General features: G+C 44.4%; 1 protein-coding gene across 1 annotated transcript; it reads right to left on the bottom strand.

The window, feature by feature from the left end:
- Nucleotides 1-5,816: 5,816 nt before the first annotated feature.
- zdhhc8a (zinc finger DHHC-type palmitoyltransferase 8a) lies at nucleotides 5,817-19,181 on the bottom strand. Its single transcript, XM_037116244.1, has 10 exons — nucleotides 18,506-19,181; nucleotides 10,848-10,969; nucleotides 10,600-10,757; nucleotides 9,921-10,093; nucleotides 9,404-9,506; nucleotides 9,212-9,303; nucleotides 8,611-8,740; nucleotides 8,349-8,463; nucleotides 7,686-7,798; nucleotides 5,817-7,594 (listed from the first exon to the last, which is right to left on the bottom strand). The coding sequence occupies exons 1-10, from the start codon at nucleotides 18,607-18,609 to the stop codon at nucleotides 6,299-6,301; spliced, it is 2,406 nt and encodes an 801-aa protein (XP_036972139.1). The 5' UTR covers nucleotides 18,610-19,181; the 3' UTR covers nucleotides 5,817-6,298.
- Nucleotides 19,182-20,137: the final 956 nt, after the last annotated feature.

Genomic DNA, 20,137 nt, shown 5'->3' on the forward strand with positions numbered 1-20,137 from the left:
TGAGAGTTTGCCGCCAGACTATGAATGCCGAAGCAACACCTGACGTCCTGACTCTCACATCGACTTACTGCTGCAGCCCCTTGGCGAGCTGTGGGAACAGCAGTAGCTGCCAGTCAGGGATCACCCGTATAGAAAGCAACGTCCCCTGAAGCAGCACTACAATGCATACCCTTCCCTGCGATTTGATAAATAATGTAAATATTATAAAATATGCCCCCCTCCGAGGGAGAAAGCAAGCCGGGGTGCTATCAATCCAACTCCTCTTTGTCAAGTGTCACTGCAGCAAGTGCTTAATCACACCAGGAGAGAGCCCGGAGAGGAAATGAAATGCATCAGTGCCACTGCAGCTGAAAATGACAATCAGCCAGTTCAGCGATGCCTCTGATGATCAGGCATATCAATGAGCTGAGAGAAAGAGACTGGGAGAGACTGAGAGACAGAGAGAGAGAGAGAGAGAGAGAGAGAGAGAGAGAGAGAGAGAGAGAGAGAGAGAGAGAGATACACCCGCTGCTACAGAGAGAGAGAGAGAGAGAGAGAGAGAGAGAGAGAGAGAGATACACCCGCTGCTACAGAGAGAGAGAGAGAGAGAGAGAGTCAGCCGCACAAATGTAGGTCAGTCTGCAGCCTCTCTAGAAGTATCATCAAAGATTTAGGTGACTCGGGGATTGATATGAGAATGAAATGAACTCGTGTCAAGAGGTTATCGCAAGTCCATATTCCTCAAATGAATGCCTCGCAATTATTTGCTCTCTCTGGTTTTTTTTTGTTTTTTTTTTTATTGCTCTGTTTGTCACAATTTCATGCGTCTAGAGGCACAAAGAACCATGGCAACGCAGAGCAGTATGTGATCCAGAGGCAGAAAAAAAACTGAATGTGATTAAACTGTTGAACAGCAATCACTGGTTACTACACTGTTGCTATAATCGATGTTTGACTCGTTTTTTTCTGGAGGTCACCACCCTTTCAATGGTCCTGACCGAGGATTTATGTGATCAGAATGGTGTAATCATTAAGTACTTGTGAATGAATATACACAAATTAGTTTTAGGTGGCAATCAAGGCCAAGGTTTAGTATTTTACTTGATATTTTTATGTAATGTCAAAGGTGGATTTAAAGGGTCAGTTCACCCAAGCTGAACTTAATTTACCACAGTAGTATCTTAACATGCTAATAGAGATACTGGCCAGTGTTTTGTCTGACTGTCCTCAGTTCACATTTCTTCAACTTACTTTAACTCTCCATCACAGCAAGGAAACGATGTTCCTCAAAATTCAAAGTGAGAAATTTTGCACTTTGTTGAACTCAGAATAATAAAAATCTTGTATAAGCTTGGGCTATAATTCTTTTTTGCACCGAATGACTTTTTTTGTATTTCACACTTTTAAAGTCCAACTGAAAGGATTTTTTGTTTTGTTTTGTTTTGTTTTGTTTTGTTTTGTAAAAAAAATAAATAAAACCACTTGTGTCCTCAGCATGCCACTCTTTACTTCTCTACTCCCATCAGCACCCATACAGAGTTAAGGATACGTAAAGACAACACCCACCCCAGCCACAGTCTGTTCACCCTGTCATCTGGCAAAAGATTCTTCTCAACTCGTCCCCAACACTCCATCAAATAAAATAGTTTGTTTTGGGGTTATTTTGTTTCTTTTACTGTGAGGTAGCCAAAAAGTACTCAAACTCAATTTCATTTTGCAACCCCGGCGCTGTTAAATGATAAATAATTGACCTTGTAACTTTGTTACCTTGTAACTTTGAATACAATAAAAACACGTTTTATAATCTCCATTTCCTCTTCACTGAATTACAGCTCACTCTCTCAGCTGGCTGAGCTCTGCCTGCGAGCCACAGTAACATTAACCAGCGGCAGTGTAGTTTTCTCCTCAGCTGACAGGGTAACAGAGTGTTCGTGAGCGGAGATAAAGCGCTGCTTTTTGGTGTCTCCTGTAGGAGTTGCCCGGAGAAAATTTCATATAGTTGTCCCCCCCCCCCCCCCGCAAAGTGGATATTAGATTTTGGCCTGAGTAAGGCAATAACCTGGCACCTGCTCCACAAGATCTGTCAACGCTGAACAACAGCATCAGCCTCCCTGAACAAGTCTCAAGTCATCAGTTAAGGAGCGATAAAGGAGCATTTCTACTATTTCCCCCGAAGAAATTTTCAAACCATACGTTAAATTATAAACTTTGCTTGAGTTATGCGATTTCACTGGGCTGCTACAGTATCGTACCTCCAGCTTGAGACTTATGTGAGACAGGAGTAGAATACGTGTTTCTTTTAAGACATATTTGTTACGGGGACACACTGTGAAAAATAGCATGATGTAAGACGGAGGGCTTCTCAGACACCACAGTCTGCACAGAACGCTTGTGATCTGCGCCGCTAAGTCAATGACTTGCAATCCCTCTTTTTTTGCACAGCAGCCTTGTCATTACCGTCATTACCATTTAACCCCTGGCTACAGAAAGTGGGATTGGTGGGAGGGGGGAGGAGGAGGAGGGGGGGGAAGCAAAACAGCAGGAAAACAACAAGGAAGAGAGTGAGGGAGAGAGAGCGAGCAGAGCAAACAGATGTATTTCTTGACACACAGTCATTTTTCTACAATATTTGTCAAGCAGCAGACAGAAATATGGACGTGAACACTGAATCGCAACGGGTTTGATTGTGCTCTACATCAAATAGGAGAGTCATTTCAAAGTGAAGACCAAATCGTGTGAACATTTCTGAACCATTACCTCCCTGAGACAAACAAGAAACCACTTTACCATTGCAGGAGAATTATAAAGATTTTAGGGCCTGAAAAATACACGTAACGAAACATTTAAATGCGAAGGGGAGCATGACGCGTTCTTTTCGACGTTGCAGCACAGTGATGCCTTTTAGTGTAATTGATTTTTGTTACCTCTGCCGCAGAGGTTGTGTTTTCACCTCTGCCCGCCGGTTGTTTGGTTGGTTTGTGAGCAGGATTATGCAAAATCTGCACAACAGATTTCCATGAAACTTGGGTGGACGACGGGTCTCGGCCCAGAATAGATCCCATTAACTTTTGGTGCAGACTTCACGCCTTCTCCGGGACTTCTCCGTGAATAATGCATGCATCCTGATGAAAAACTCATATCTTCGAGTTCGGACAATTTGATGGCGATCGAAATAAATCAAATAAATTAAAATGTTTTATTTGATATTGGATTAGGCTGTTGGGCCTTGGCGGAGGTATACACTCTAATAAGTGCATTTCTATTTCAGAGACACAGACATTCAAAATTGTCTGTCTTACTTATATTTGTATGTTTTTCACCTATGGTTGAAATGGTATAGGCCCCCGATATCTACTTTTTAAAGTGCTTAGACGAGTGTATCCAGACCCTCTTTGTAAAGCTCTCTGCCCATAAAAAAACGTCCTGATCACACTAAATAAACGGCTAAATCTCTTCTTCCTTATCTTCTTTTCAGTCTGAGAACAACAAAACTGTCAATCACAGCTAACATCTGGTAAGAAGTGGGACGGATGCAGCCCAAATTATCATAAACACAACAGCAGCGAGTCTGAGGCTAGAGCGACTTTTAAAATGATCGATTACAGAAAAGGTCTGAGGTGACGGAAGAGCTCTTTACAGCCGCTTTACAGCCACACATCAGTGGGCTGGCTGAGGTCATCATTTTGCAGCTAAAACACTAAGGTTATATCCACTTTGGAAACCATTTTGGAAAAGCTGAATTTTTGGTCAAGAAAAGCACTGTTTCAGTGTGGACGGAGGGCCGAAGCAGACGAATATTCAAACTTAAATTCGAGTAACTTCATGCAGACAGCCTCGCACACCAAGACGGTGTTTGAGGATTTATCAGCCACGAAGACGCTTTTGGTAAACAGGGAAAAGTAGAAATAATAGAACAACATTTAAAAAGGTTTGTTTAGCTCAGTGCTGCTGATTCTTGATGAGAGGATAGCACTGACTGAGCCGAACCGCGGCTCGTTCACGTCCCTCTCTGGTTCTCGAGAAGCTTTCAAGGCCCCGACATTGTCCTCATCTTTCCACTTTGAGCTCCTTTCCTGTCGTTTCCACAATGCACGAAAAGACTGAAATCCAATTTGCCATCTTGTTTGGAATTTTTGGCAAGAAATATGACTGCCGAACAAAGTTGTTTACACCTGACTTACTGCTGGCACACTTACTTACTGAGAGGTTTCTTTGTTTTATACCCCACATCTTTTTTTTTTTTTTTTTTTGTAGTCAGGTCTTTAACTCGGCCTGTGAGAGCGAGGTGTTTTGTTGCCGCTGTTTCGTGAGAGATCTGTCAGTTGTTCAGCTGCGTTGTAAATCCACGCCAGCAGTTTTAAATCAGTCGAGGCTTTCGTGCCTCTGTGTTGTCATATCTGCACTTCCACCCGCTGCGAGGTCAAGCGCAACAGTAACTCACATGAATAGCACCGACCTCAAAGTGTCAAGTCTCGTCATTTATTGCCCAAACAAACCAAAAAATAAATAAATAAAAGATTGTCGATCACGGCTCAGGGTGATAAAAGTCCATGTTATTAGGAATATTCTTGTCACAAAGACTCCGAAAGATTTACGAGCTTGTCTTGAGACTGAAAGACGTCAAGAAGAACTTTTTTTCTGTCCTTAAAGACTTTTAAAGCTGTCAGAAAAGGCAACACTCGTCAGTGAATTTCTCATCTGACCTCTGAAGTTCGAAAACGACCTCACACAGACGCTCTTTATCTGTGAAAATTACATTTAAAAAAGAAAAAAAAAAGCCAAAACAAGATTTTGGCCTTGTAAGGTTTTTCAGTCATTCTTGATTTTTCTTATTATTTTGATGAACAATCGAACATTTTGGAATATAGTGCACACTCCGGAGCCCTCTCGGGTCGTTCATATTATTTGTAGCACTCTACATCAAAAGCGTGCTGCTTTCTGCCATTTGTTTTACACACGGCAGCGTCATCTGCTGGAGCTGACTGACTACTGACATCACCTCCAGAAAATGTTCACTAGAGGGTGCAGTACACATACTTAGTGGAGAAACTGGCAATAACTCTTCCCACCACAGTGTTATATTTCATCATTCATGCCATCATTTCAGCAGTCCTATCATGATTGCCACACCATTTTATGAACTGAGTGGTTTTAATGGGGAAAAACTGCATCTAATCCAATGAAATGTTATCTGCTCTGAGACACGAGCTGGAATTATCTTGCGGTTTGGTAAAAAAGGATGTAGCACAAGTATAATAGCTTTCAACAGTCAAATGCAATTTTTCTCTTGTTGCTTAGATACCACAGGTGATTCAAATATGTGAAGGCTCATTCACAACTTCATTATATTTGTGTGCAGCCCTGTGAATGTGCTTCCCCAGACCATATTCACACAGCCGGCCTTTGTCCTGGGATTATGTCAAGCAGCTGTGCTCCAGGTGTCATGTACAGGTAGGGAATTCGGACAAACTGTTATCAATTTCACACTTGCCAACTGGCCAGAAAGTAAAAATGATGATGGGTAGTGACAATCTGGAGGGACACTCGGCTGTAATTCCACGTAGAACCACATTTTTGATAACAAGTACGTGGTTTTATCTTGAAATACGGCCCTGTGCTTCTCTGGATTTTCGCTTCACATTGTTATTTCAGTTGCCGATCGATCAGAAAGTGGTGAAATGACAGCAGTTTGTCAGACTTCCCTCGTTTGTATATCTTGAAACCTGGATCTAAAAATCGGAGCTTCCCACACCAAGTATGACGTAGGAGGAATATGGCCGCTGTGGGAATGTGGTCTACAGAAAGCCGTTCCCCACGAGAGAATGTAAAGCAGAAAATGAAAATTACAAAATAACTTTATTCATATAAACAACTACAAAATTCTATTAAATGGGGTGTTTTGCAGCGGGAGACAAATTAGATGAGGTGGTGTTACATTGTTTCACAAAAGCAATATCAAAACACATACAAACAGATAGTAAGTTAATCTGTGTTCTTCACAAAGCCCTTCTTTGACTGAGTTTAAAGAGCTCGCTCTGTTTCGTGAGAGGAGGCACAGCTGTCCTGAGATTCACCTTTTTTTATTTTTTATTTTTCATTTTGGTCAATACTAAACGTGACTTCGTAAAAATATTTTCTAAGTTTATCACTCAGTGTGTGTTTGTTACTCACACGCCCTCCCACACAGGAGAGTCCCAAATGGCCTCTTATTTACAAAGTATTTTCAGAGCTGTGAAGACTGAGACTAACACTGCATAGATGATTCATTCACACCATCAGGAACATGGAGTAATTTTATTTCTTCTTTTCTTTTTTTTTTTCATTTCAGGGCTCCCAGGGTGACTGAGTCCTTCCCCTCGGAGGAGTATGTGAGCGAGGATCGTTTCGCGGTGGCATAGGAGGCGTACGAAGGGGCAGAGGAGGTGGAGGAGGATGTTAAACGGGGCAGGGTGGATGTAGAGGAAGGGAGGGGCTGAGTCTGTCTGTCAGTATTGCAGTAAGCCGGAGAGGAAGACCTGCCCTTGCTTTGGAGGCTGCTGCTGCTGCTGCTCTGCAGAGGGGAGCTGGACGTCTTCGGGCCTCGGGTCAGCGACGACGTGGAGGAGCTGGAGAGAGGCGAGGTCCTCATGCCATAACCGAGGATGCCTGTGCTCATGAGGAACTCCCTGGAGCCGTAGGCCGGGGGAGTCGGTCCGCGGGAGCCCGGCGGTCGGATGTTTTCTGGCGGTAGGCTCCTCCTGCAGGGGATGTCATAGATCCCCACATCCGGGCCGTAGAGTGCCTGGGATCTGGCCTGGAGGCGCAGCATCCTCTCCCTCTCCTCCATCTCCCGTCTTTCGTGGATAGACGCCATGATGGTTTTTGAGAAGTTGTCGTAGCGCGCGGCAGCAGACTTCGGAGGTGTCAAGCCCTGCGGGCCCAGATCACGGAGACTGTCTCGGAGGCTCTGAGACGTCATGTCTCGCATCACCAGGCCCGGAGGGGTGAGGTCTCGTGATGTCACGCTTTGGGATGCGAGGTCTCTTGCCATCAGCCCTTGAAAAGACGGAGAGGGGTCTCTTTGGATGAAACCTTGGAAGGAAGGTGAGGGATCCCTTGAGGTGAGACCCTGCAACGGTGAGGAGTCTCGAGGCTGAGGAGACTGTCTGGCAACCCCCATGAACACGGGACTGTAGGCATGAGGAGGGGGCCGCTGCAGCACAGTCCCATCTGCACCCACAGTCATGTAGTGAGGGTGGTAGCCGACTGGAGGAGCCCCTCTCTGAGCCAGGTACTGAGGATCTGCAGGGTTAACGACGTTATCATAGGAGAGGTTGCCGCTGCTGCCGTGGTTGGCCAGCAGGCTGGAAGAGTTGATGATGCCCGGCGGAGGATTGGATCCCAAAGTGTCACCATGCATGGCAGGCAGGTGGGATTTGCTGCCGTGGCGACTGCCGTGTTTGAGAGTGAGAGAGCGGGAGTTGAGCGTCAGGGAGTTGAGATGCAGCGAGCTGGACGTGCTGTTGGTCTGGACAGGCAGGCCGGCCTGCTGGCTGCCTCTCGCCGGGCTTCCTCTCGGCTCAGAGCGGCGGTCGGGACTTCTGTTGTTCCCTTGCTGCTCTGACGTCCTCAGCAACTAAACAACAGAGCAAAAAGGCGTGTCAGACGAGGACCTGGACGTTGAGGATACCTACGATACAGCAAATTAACGTCAGACTGAGAAGCACCTGCTCTGGAGGAATGGGTGACGATCCTCTGGATATGGCTTCCAGGACGGGCCGTAGCTGCGGCACAGTGGGGATGGATACAGGGATGATGGATTTGGTGTGGTGTCCCATCTCTGGAATAATAAAACGCTTTGTGATTAATTGCAGTGTACTGGAATCCCACTGAAAAATCCACAGACAGGGCTCAGCAATGGCCCTTGCTTAAAGGGGCTCTGTGGAACTTTGGGCTGTTTATAAACCATCGTTAGCCACTGTTGCTCTCTGTTAGCAGAGCAGAGAGGCACCGAGACGAGACATTGGAGAACTTGCACAAAGTCACATCATTTGGACTGTCTCTGAAAATCCAACCAGAGTCCTCCACGAAAGCAATCCACAGTCCAGCAGCGTTAAATAACTTCAACAAATCAATCCACTGGCTTGTAGAAACAACCGAGAGATGCGGGGAAGGCCTCATTTTTCAAGGCACATTACAATCCGGCCACGTATGGCAAATAAAAAACTGATTTATACGTGTTAATTACTGCTAATTGTCACACAGAGCCCCTTTAAATAAGGCTGACAACAGTATAAAAACCAACACTGAGTTAATTTGCCTTTCAATACTATATGACTTTATGAGTTTGTTGCTGTATCAGGTAATGAAAGTGTAAATGTCTACGGTACCGTCCAGGGCAGAGGCGTGACTTTTCAGCAGGCCGTGGTCTGGTTTTGGTGGCAGCGGTGGAGGAGTTTTCCCCTGTTTGATGTCTGACAGCTCGACAGCTCCGGCTGAGGTTCGCTGGCAGGAGAAAAAAAAAGAAAAAAAAACAGTAAAACATGAGAGATCTGATCCCTTGACAAATGAGGTAACAATCCTTAGATGATATGCGGGAAAATATTTGACCGTGAGTGGTTTGACTTTGGCGTGTGATGTGCTCGCGCATACTCTGTTCTGGAGATCGTGACTCTGTATCCCGTTGTCCCTGACTTTCGCTGGCATCTGCCTGTCAATCTCCGGTCTCAGGAACGGAGGCTGAATATGGATGACTGATTTCTTGCAGGGCCTCGCTGTGTACCTGGTGTCGCATGACAAACAAGGTGACAGACAGTGAATTATCAGCATGCGTCCTGAAAATAAATAGCGAACGGAGACACCAGGATGTCAACCATCGTCTTCATAGCCACTTGTCCATCACAAGGGAGCCATGCCCCACAGTGTACCCTGCTATATCGTCTATCTAACTCTAAATGGGACCATAATTTACTAAACAACATCATGTTGCATTGAAGAAGACTTGAAAATTTAGCCCACAAACTCATGAGGAACGCAGGTTTACTGAGATAATAAATCAAGTTAGAAGCAGGCTAATTTTCTCATAGGCTTACATTCAACCAGGCTTTAGTGGAGTAGCCCCCTTGCTGGCCATTACAAAGAATGCAGGTTTAAAGAATTTCCTCATTATGTTCAATTTTCAGGCCCAGGAGCTCCGTCCACAATTCATACTGTCAGTGAAAAACTAAAGACTGAGTTGAAAAATGACTCTTACCCTGGTGAGATGGGGCTGCAGACCAGATACTCCAGGTTGTTGCAACAACCACGTGTGAAAGGATTTACTCCTCCTTGAAACTTCCCGGTTACCTGTGGGATCACAGAGAGAGAGGAGAACATGCGTATTGTTTTTTATTTCAGTTGTAAATCAATCATGTTATAGAGACATTTTCCTGATAGATAAACTGACTTGTTCATTGGTGGTGCGTCCTCTGGACACCAGGTACAGGTGGAATCCTGTGAGGCCCAGGACCGGGATGAGAAACAGCCCTGATATACTGATCACTACCAAACTGCACGTATTTGTTAAGGAATACTGTTTCATGTTTGTCTCAATTACACATTTTAAACACAACCTCAACTCTAAAAAAGATGGGATGCCCCTGTAGTCTTATCCTTTATTCAATCTTGTGTCTCACAAAGTGGCAAACATCGCCCCATCTTTGCTTGTTGATGACCATCACCTGTTACCATTGGACCTGTTTACCTGTGGACCTCTGGCCTCAAATTCTGAATAGGTGAAGTTGATGAAAGAATGATACATATGTTCCTTTAGTGCTGTTTTCAGTTGAGCGTACGTCAAAAGAATACGCGAACTGCCACATTCAGCTGAACAACTTCACAACCTGTTCTGGAATCAGGGTCGTACATCTACACGGGTAAATAAACAGAGGACATCCACACACATCGAGTTTCCGTAAAGATACGTGACGGTGCAGTGCAGCTTCCACAGTTCGTCCATGTGGTGCAGGACGTATATGAGGCCGAAGGTGAAGACGCCGATCATGTGGAACGTCAGTGACACCAGGAACAGAAAGAAGTAGCGGTAGTTCCGCCGCCCGATGCAGTTGTTCACCCAGGGGCAGTGGTGGTCAAAGTCCTGAGAAGAGAGCGTGGGGGGGGGGCGAATCAAATGTAAAGGAAAAAAAGAAGGAAAATCAAAGAGTTTATATTGAATAATCTGCAGCTGTGGAAACCGAGCATTCACAGAAAAACCTGTGGAGCATCCACTGTGGTTTCTGAATACACTTTGTTTAATATAGGAGGTCTGAACCCTTTTTCAGATTGCATTTCTGCTGAGACTACAAGGGATCTGAGAAAAGGATTAACCTGATTAATGAGATCTCTCCCTCCATCACACCCCGTCCATCATTCCCTCTGCAGAAATCCCCCTTTATTGACTTTTCCCCCCCAACACTCGCTGCCACACTCGCTCGTAAGCGCTACTCACTTCTCTTCCCCTTATCTGTCCATCCATGCTTTCAATCTTCTAACCCTTACCACTTAGTTTCCAGATTTAAAATGCTCAAACCACATTAGTTTACCCTACAGCGTCAATGCCGACACCATCCCTTGTCCCGCCTTCAAATCTGCCCGCGCACTAACCTCTACGCAGTGGTCGCAGACGCTGCAGTGCGAGCAGCGCGGAGGTCTGTAGAAGTGACACGACGCGCACCACTTCATCCGCACCTGGACGCCCTTCACGTCCACGTTCTTGTACAGCGGAGCGCGGAACTCGTCATCCTTGTCCTCATCCTCGTTTGCTGGAAAACAATGCGGCAAGCTGTTGAGATGTATGCATACTTTCGTGTTCCCTACTGTAAGCATTACAACACATCACTTTCATTACCAACCAATTGGCAGCACTCCAGCATCCATGAAGGTTGCCATGGTGAAGTTGGCCAGCACAAAAAGGAAGAGGACGGCGCAACATGGTGGCACAGCAGGGCAGATGGTCACAGCCAGCCACGGGCATCTGAATATACAAACACAGGAGAAGGGGAAAAAAAAAAAAAAAAAACACTGCTTACTGTACTTGTAGTTGAATCCATGTTTCGGAGCCCCGGCAAGTATCCATCCTTCATAGGTTAAGGATAACACAAATCAGGGCTACAACAAAGATAATCTTCATCCCATTTATTCTGGTGGGAGCAGTGGATCCCAAAAAGTAATTGTTTACAGTGAAAGATAAGCATGTATTAGTGTTCGTTCACCAGTGCTCACAACAAGGGATTAAAATGACGGGGTACCCTGCAGCTAAGGCAAGACACGTACTGCATCTGTGTTACATGCTGAAGCAGGAGAGGGGCCACGGCTAACGATCGTTTCCATCACAGATTCATATCTTTTCAATTAACCGCTCTGTCTTTAAAAGAGAGCGGAAGGGGCTCTTCACGAGTGCACTGATCCCGACGGGATGTCAAATTGCTCGTTTTTAAAAAGCTGCGCTGAATATGAGACGCGCGAAACATGAAAATCCCTACAGTTCAGAAGCTCGACCCTTCACAAGTTTTTACTTGATGCATGAATGAAGCAATTATTCGGCGACTGAAAACATGGATGACCGGTTTTCAACTTCACATTCTGTTCAAATAAGATCCTTGAAGATATCCTCAATTCTGTCGAAAGTGCAAAAAGAGTCTGCTGAAACCTGGTGGTTTAGAGATCTAGGGGTCACATTACTGTGGTGTTCTGAAAAAAAAAAAAAAAAAAAAAACCTTTAGGGTTTTCGGCTGTTGGCCAGACAAATTATATCGTAAGATGTCACCGTGGATGAATCGATAATGAAAGTAACTTTCAGCTGCAGCCGATCGTCTTCACGGTGCACGACGATTACTATACAAAACAACTACTGTAATTGCACTGACCCATGATGGGCAATCAAACTGTGTTTTGAATCATATCAACTGATTGAAAATCTGTAAACTACAAGTGCATCTACACTGTTGTATCAATGTCAAAGTCCTGTCCTATACATTTGAACCAGTATGACATCCTTCTGTGTGTAAGTGTGCTTAAATCTTAGAGAACCGTTGAGTGTGTGTGTGTGTGTGCGTATATGTGTGTGTGTATGTGCAGAGTTATACAGAATGGGAGTATGATTATATCTCCACTGCGTGAGATTAGAGGGAGGGGCAGTGTAATCAGGTTACAGCGGTAGACAGAGAGGGAAAAGATTCACTGGATTATATTAACAGTGTTTGATTGAACGTCACATGTTTAACCTACATATACAGTACGCCGCACGGGAATTTTTCTATTCGAGCGGCGGACAGTTTTGCACGGCATCGGTACACGTAGAGAAAAAAAACAATAATCCATACCACGTAGGACAGTCTGCTGGAAAGCGTGTCACCAGTGTAACCGGTGTCAAGACCAGAAAAAAAAAAAAAGTGTCAAGCTGCTTACAAGAAAACTGTGAACACGCGCGAGTGGTTTCGCACAAACAACACTGGTGAAAGTGAAAACACTGACAAAAAAAATTCAAGAGTCATCCGGCTCAATTATGCGTTTCATCCCAGCGCATCTCCAATCTCCAAACCCCCCCCCCACCACCACCACCACCACCACCACCACAACCATCCCCTCGGCTGGTGTTAGGCTGTGGGGGAGGGGTCTCCCCAACCCCCGAGAGGAGCTGCCTGCTGATGCCATGCCAGCTGCAAACACAGTAATCCCTGGATTATGAACTCTGGATTACAGACCATTTCTGCCAGTCCAGTGCATTGTGTATTCATCACACAAGATTAAAAAAAAGAAGAAAAAAAAAAAAAATGCCGTCACAGCTCACCATATATCACGCAGTTCACCATATACATGCAATAACTCCAAACCTGGGGGGAGTCGATGCCTGCAGGAGACTCAATCTTACAACAGAAGAAAAATGGAAGCGGGACGAGACTTTCTTTGTGGATTTCAAAACATTCCGCCGAATGAAATGATGAGAAGAGGCGGTGAATATGTGACCAAAAGATTAAAGAGCATGATGTGACCCCCACCCACCCCACCTCCCCCCAAGAGCTGCTGTTCAGGATGTGCGTCCAAGTTCTCCTCGGTAAATACAGTCGTGTTTGACATGTGCTTAAACCATCATCGCTGATCAGTCACATTAAGCTGTGTAACTCGAGCTGGTTAGTTACAACAATGTGACGGCTAGGATATTTACCAAGTGTACGAAATAAGAATGTCATGCCTCTTTTTCCTCTTCAGACAGACAGACAGACAGACAGACAGATAGATGGATAGATAGATAGATAGATAGATAGATAGATAGATAGATAGATAGATAGATAGATAGATAGATAGACTGGCATCAAATTGGCTTAATATGACCATTGCAGCCCGTTCCACATCAGTTACGCCGCTGCAGATGAAGGTGAGACGGGTTCATCTGGCTGATTTCTCGCGGACAAGATTACAGCGTGGGACGCCTCTGCATGGACGGCCAAGCCTCCCATCATCGCTCTGAGACCATCTGGACCGCAGGGAGAGACAGTTCATTACACCGCAGCGTGGCAAAGACAAGCCCCACCTAATGAAACAGCCCAGGCAGAGCTGTATTAAATCACACAGAAACAGTAAGCTGCTCTCCAATCTGCCCTCATCCCCGCAGTGGGTCAGTGGCACAGCAGACGACGCACAGTTGGTCAAGCGGCAAGTTCACTGGTGCCGGCAGCCAGGGCTCCTTCTGTGATGTACTGCCAAGGCTACGTGAATGGCTTCACTGTCATGTCATCTGTCAGACTGCTCCGGACACCGGCGTCAGTATTAGAAAAACACCTGGGAGCGATTCCTGCAGACCGGACAATAAATCTCAATACAGCCTGGGCTCACACTGTCATGGCTTCCATGTTATCTGTGTCCGGTGTCGTCCACATTTCATCGTTCCGGTTCTCCCAGTGCACCATCCAATAAAGGTGAAACCCATTGAGGGTTGTGGCTGTGTACATGTGTGTAAGCAGGAATCAACAGTCTGTGTATATTTTAAAAAATAAAGACACACCTTTTTTGTTTACAAATGAAAAGTTGAATCGAAAAACTAAAATGCATCATTGCTCAAATCACGCTTAGCCTGGTATGACCAGTAACTGATGGAGGTTAATGTTAGCTAATGTTAGCTAACCTTAGGCGATACAGTAAAGCAGTGTTAATAGCCTCACTTAGCCTAATATGACCAGTATAGTCTGGCTAATGGAGGTTTATGTTTGCTAATGCTAGCCAAATTTAGAAGATACAGCAGGGTAAGTAGCCTTACTTAGCCTGGTATGACCGGTAGCAAATGGAGGTCAATGTGAGCTAATGTTAGCCAGTGTTAGACAGCTGCAGTAATGCAGTGTAACTAGCCTTACTTAGCCTGGTGTGACCAGTGGCCAATGGAGGTTAATGCAAGCTAATGTTTCTTTGGACAGATAACACAGTGTCACTAGCATTACTGAGTCAGTTTGCTGACTTAATGACTCCTCTCCAACCTGTGTCTACACTGCGTACATATTAGAAGTTAGCATATTGTAATTACCGGTCATTGGCCGCCTTTCAGCAAAGCCTACATAGTCTTGCTTCAAAGGCCTAGCTAGAATGATATAGTGGCATCTAGCTGTTGAAAATTGCGGCTGACTAAATAGCCCTCGCTTCATCATCGCCTACGTGGCAGCTAAAAATACAAAAGTCCTCTCTAGAGTCAGTCCAATCTGGGGTACAGTAGAAACATGGTGGTGCAACATGGTGGACTAGTTCCACCTAGTTATGACTTGCAGGTCCTTGTTGACCAATGCTAATTGAGAGCTAGCATTAGCATTAGGCCAGGTTCAGACAAGAGATTGTGCTGGATGAATGGGTTAAATGCAAGACTTCAACTGGGAATTCCTAAGAGTCAAAATGGATAACAAATCTGACTGTTTGGGTTGAGGAAAAAATTAGGTTTTGTGTTAAAATAGGCCTTTTCACAGCATAAAAAAACCCCAAAAGAATGCAACCTGCTTCCTCTATAAATAAAAGGCTCTCTCGAAGATAATGAAAGCACAACAATTCTTAGTTCTTCTTAGTTTATACAGTTATAAAATTATATTTATTATCATCTTTATCCCAGTCTGCCAATACACCCTGGTGAATCCTACATACTGGACTGGAACCTTTTCATTATTCAAAACATGCTCAGAAGACAAACAAGGTATTCTGAGTCCAGTCTGAGTGAAACATAACTCAATTAACAGGGGACATTCCTCTCGGTCGTTCTGATGTCTGTGGCCTTTGTTTGGGCGTAGGCGACCTGGCCGACTGTAACAATGCACAAAACCATAAGCGCTAACCCAAACAAAAGTTCACGGCCAGACGAACAAAAGCAGGAAACCGGCAACTGATTAATTTTTCTCTGGCGAAGGAAGACAAAAGAGCCTCCACAGTCTTAAAGGTCTGTTTTTTTTTTTGTTTTTTTTTTCTAGCTCCACCAAACCTGCAGTGGAAACAGAAATGGGAGCATGCTCACAGTGCTAATGCACACGCGCTGATAATTGCATGAGCATTAGCACATGAAAGGGTTTGAGACTTTATATATAACATGACTGCAGGGTTTAGAATTCAAATTGGGGTTAAAAGCGTTCGGCAGTACAACATAGTGACAGAAGGCATCCATGTTCATTCCCATGATTCACAGCAGCCGGGGTAAAGGTCGGGGTGATGTTATGGCAGATGACAAGTGATGTCCCTCTGACTCAGTGTTACCAAGGCAGGACCGAACAGAGCGTAGCACCTGTCTGTCTCTGCTTTCAGAGGAAGGGAGTCTCTCCAGCTGCAGCGCCTGGCTCGGCAGATTCACAGGAAGCTATTGCTCATATCGGAAAACTGAGATCTTTTTAAATTGGCAATCGACAAGCCACCGAAAGAGACTGTTTCCATTTTCTTTCTGAATGCTGGAAAAAGGACAGTCTTCAGGATTATAAAGGCAAGACAAAAAAGCTTAAGAGTGTATTCAAGACACAAAAAGCTGCTTTTTGGCCATGCAGTGAGTATTTGCGAGTGCTGTCTTTAAAGGCTGACACACAGCAGTCACGAGGTCGGAACATTTTTAAGCTCTATTCCGCCTGGCTCTGTTAATCAAAAAACATTTTTAGGTTTTAAGGTCACTTCAACTCCAACGCAACCCTCGTCCCACAAGAAGCAGATTCATCACTTCTTCATTCAGTCATTCGCAGTGTCCTGGTTTTTGCTGGTTTAGCAATGCGGTCCCAATTAAGCAGTCTCTTTTCAATCTATCACGTCAGCAGGACATTGATTTTTTTTTCTTTTCCTCTCACAGAGTGTACATGGAGTTCATCAGGGTTTTCGAGTCTGTCTTTGCGTCCAAAACGTCTCTTGACTTCAGCAATTAAACAGCTATCGAGACGACGTGTGAGATTGAGTGAGACATATTTTTGTATTAAAGCTTCGCGAGTGGTCCAAATAGTTTGAAATGGTGCCAAATTTCAAACCCATTTAAGAAGTTTGCATAAAGAAATATGATATAATGTCCAATACATCCACATCTGTGCCGACAAACCATTAGGTAGAGCTCGGTTTGACTCAGCACAACCAGAAGTGCCACTGGAAAAAGTCTGATCTGAACTCTTTAAAAGTTTTGGCACTACCTCACGCAAGTCATTGCATAATCATTAATACAAAACAATTGCAATTAGAGGAGACATATTATGCTTTTTTGTTGGTTTTTTTTTTTCGTTTCCTGTTCATGTAAAAGGTGTTGAAAATTAAAAAGTCCACACTAAGAGAAACTCCACTCTCCCACAGAAAACACTGCTCCTGAAACGCCTCGTCCGAAGTCTCGCCTTTAATTCCGTGACTTTGTGACATCAAACTATGTCATGGAGTCAAAACTTTCCCCAGCAGCTAGACCGGCTGTGTTGTTTTCAGCCGTTCCATCTCAGGCATGTGTGAGCTGACCAATCAGAGCAGTCAGGTATTCGTGAGGGGGAGGGCCTTAAAGAGACGGGAGCCAAAACAGAGTGTTTCAGGCAGAGGGGGAACACAGTGCTGCAGCTCTGGACAGTATACTCAAGCATGTAAACCTATTCTAGTAGTAACCCAAAAAAAATGATGAACCTGAAAATGAGTATAATATGTCTCCTTTAAAACTCTTGATTTCCAAGAAAAAAAATCATATTTCTCCTGTTAGCTATAAGCTACAAGGATAGCTAACTGCATTCAGCATTTGGGATCAATCAGTCCATAATAAGAGGTGAAGGAAGTAAGGGAAACATAATGGAGCGGTGTGCGAAAGAAAGATTTACCACATCGTAAATCTACCAAATAAACCTGTGTTCTAGTAAAAGTCACCCCATCCAAAGAGCTTGCAGGAAATATCTCTTGATCGGAAAATCTCAAAGATCCCCCCACTCCACATTTTTCCCAGATGGGGGGGATCACATGACAGTATCCTAATCCCATACTCCCAATCTGGTGTCAGACTCCAGTGGAAAACGGTGGAACACAGGGGGAAACTAGGACAGATATGGCTACGGAGGTCAAGGGTCAGCCGACTGGCACAGAGCTGGTGAGGTGGGAGCCTCCTTCACTTTCTGTATCATCTGACATTGGTCTGCTTGTTTTGTTTCCTTTCTGGTTCTTAATGGCAGAAAAAGAAAAAAGGCTCTGATACGTATAGCTAAACCTGCTTAACGTATAGCCATCGTTTAAGTTGGATTCCAGGGTATTATGTGATATAGCGTTTCATTTTCTTCTCCTGCATGCCAGCGTTGGCTTGAGTTGAGTCTTTCCGCAACCTCCCACTACTTCTGCCTTCCCTCACAAGTAGGTCAAAACCACGAGGCTAAAATTAACCATCTTTTTAACACTTTCATCAATTTTTTTTTATTTTTTTTATTTTTTTGCTTTAAAACTTTCAATCAGGTTGTCTGATCTTGACACAAACCACAGCGTGAGGTTCGGTGGGGGGGGTAAAAAAAAGGGAGCTTCTGCGGGGCGTGCGTTTGACTTCCTGCTGCTAAATTTATGACACATGTGGGTCATAATGACTCGCTGATACACGTCTGACAGTGGGTGGCTTATCTCCCAAAGTGTGCTTACTCTGAGTCCTCAGGGTGCACTGGGCAGGCACCCAGACCAGCCCACACTGTGAGCCAACCAGGTCAGATGTTAGCCAGAAAAAGTGAAGAAGAAGAAGAAGAAGAAGAAGAAGAAGAAGAAGAAGAAGAAGAAGAAGAAGAAGACATGTTGTAAATAGATTTCAGCAACTTTTTAGATATTCAAGATGAAAAAAAATGTTTTTAAAAATGGGAATATTCATCTTAATGACATCAAACAGATGAAAATAAAAGCCAAGACTTTCACATTTTACTGTCTGAAAATTAAATTCCTCGTCACACTGATGAAAATAATACCTGATGCCTGGTGGATGTAGGATGTTTGGATGGATGGATGGATGGATAGATGGATGAATAGTCTGTGGAGCAACAGTGCATGTCACCAACTTTCTTTCGTTTTTCATTTGCAGGGTCGCACTTACGTGAAGACGAAGAAGAGGGAGGTCGAGCCGACCAGGAGGCAGGCGGCCGTGCACACCGGGATGAAGGCGCTGGGCTTCAGGGAGTCTACGCCGCTGGCGGGCATCCTGTCCTCTCCAACCTCAGCCCAGTCTCATCACCGAGGACAGCGACGGCGAACGCGCCGCGCAAAGTGCCTGCTCGTTGATGTGTCTGTCCGGAAGAAGCCCCGCATTCACCTCTGGGCGCTGGAGGATGAAAATCATAGTCCAAAAGACAAAAACAAACAAAAAAAAAAAAAGGAGAGACGAAGACAGAAGCCGGCGGCACCACCAGCAGCAGCACCAGCAGCAGCAGCAGCAGCAGCAGCAGCGGCTCTGCTCACTCCTGCAGCCCGTCCTGTGTGTCCCGGCAGCAGGCAGCAGCGCACAGATGCCGCCTCCGGGTTTATCCCAAAGGTGGAGCTTTTTACTCACCAATCACGTGAATCACTACAGACCCCACGCTGCGAGCTGATCAACAGCTCTCTCTCTCTCTCTCTCTCTCTCTTTTTCTTATACAATAGGATCAAACTGTACTGTTACATCCCGCCACCACGCCACAAATGTCAGTATTTATCAGCTTACTGTCCTCGAAGTTATTAAAGGAGCAATATGTAGTTTTGGAGAAAAGCAATCCACAAAAATAAATAAATAAATAAATAAATAAAATTAAAAAATACAAACTGAGAACTATTTATTGTTTCCATGACTGAATAAACAAGCTGTTCTCAGAAGAAAAATGCTGTTAGAAGCTAAAAAGGTGGCAGGGTCCGCCACATATGAACAAAGTATGGAACTGCGTTGCCCTTTTTTTCACTCAGTTTGTTCATTCAGGTCATTCAGTCATGAAAACAAAGTTGTTTAGTGCACCGTATCATGCTAAGCTCGAGCGTCAAAAAAAGTCAGACAACCCGCTTTATTAAATGATTTTGTCCTCCAAATCCCCTCAGATTGAGTTTAAAGAAAGCCACGGGCTTCCTGTATAAGTTAGTGGCCTTATAAATGCTTAATATTAATGTAATGAATCAGTAATAAGGCCATATTTTGGTTGCCAGGTTGTGGAAATTCACTCTCCCAGTGTGACTTTTTTTTACCATGTGACAGTTTAAACAGTTTTTAATTCATCAGGAAGATCCATGGACCGCTTCACCTCTGGAAGAGGTTTGCGAAGCCTTTGCACCGAAATGAATTTATCAACAACTTGCTAACATTTACAACTGCAGACTGGGTTCCTTTTTCAGGGGGTAGAATTTAACTAAGCACATTTACTCAAGTGTTGTAATTAAGTACAAATGTGTACACTAATGCAGTCCTACATATACTTTACTTGAGTAGTCTACTCCTACAATGCATGTCAGAGGGAAACATTGCACTTTGATTCTAATGTATCTTAAACATGTTTGAGGTTTGGACTGTTGATCGGACAAAATTCCCTGCAGATTAATCTATAGTTAAACTAGAATGGTTTAGTAGAGCGAATACCTCTGCCAAGACCCAACAGTCTTCTTTACCTGCCAAACCGCCCAAACAAACCTGATTTTTTTTTCTTCTCAATCCATGACTTATTCCCTGAGGAAATTGATGAAGATGTGGAATATTGTCCTATCTCACAGT

The sequence above is a fragment of the Acanthopagrus latus genome, chromosome 12, assembly GCF_904848185.1.
Source record: "Acanthopagrus latus isolate v.2019 chromosome 12, fAcaLat1.1, whole genome shotgun sequence".
NCBI classification, from domain to species: Eukaryota; Metazoa; Chordata; class Actinopteri; order Spariformes; family Sparidae; genus Acanthopagrus; species Acanthopagrus latus.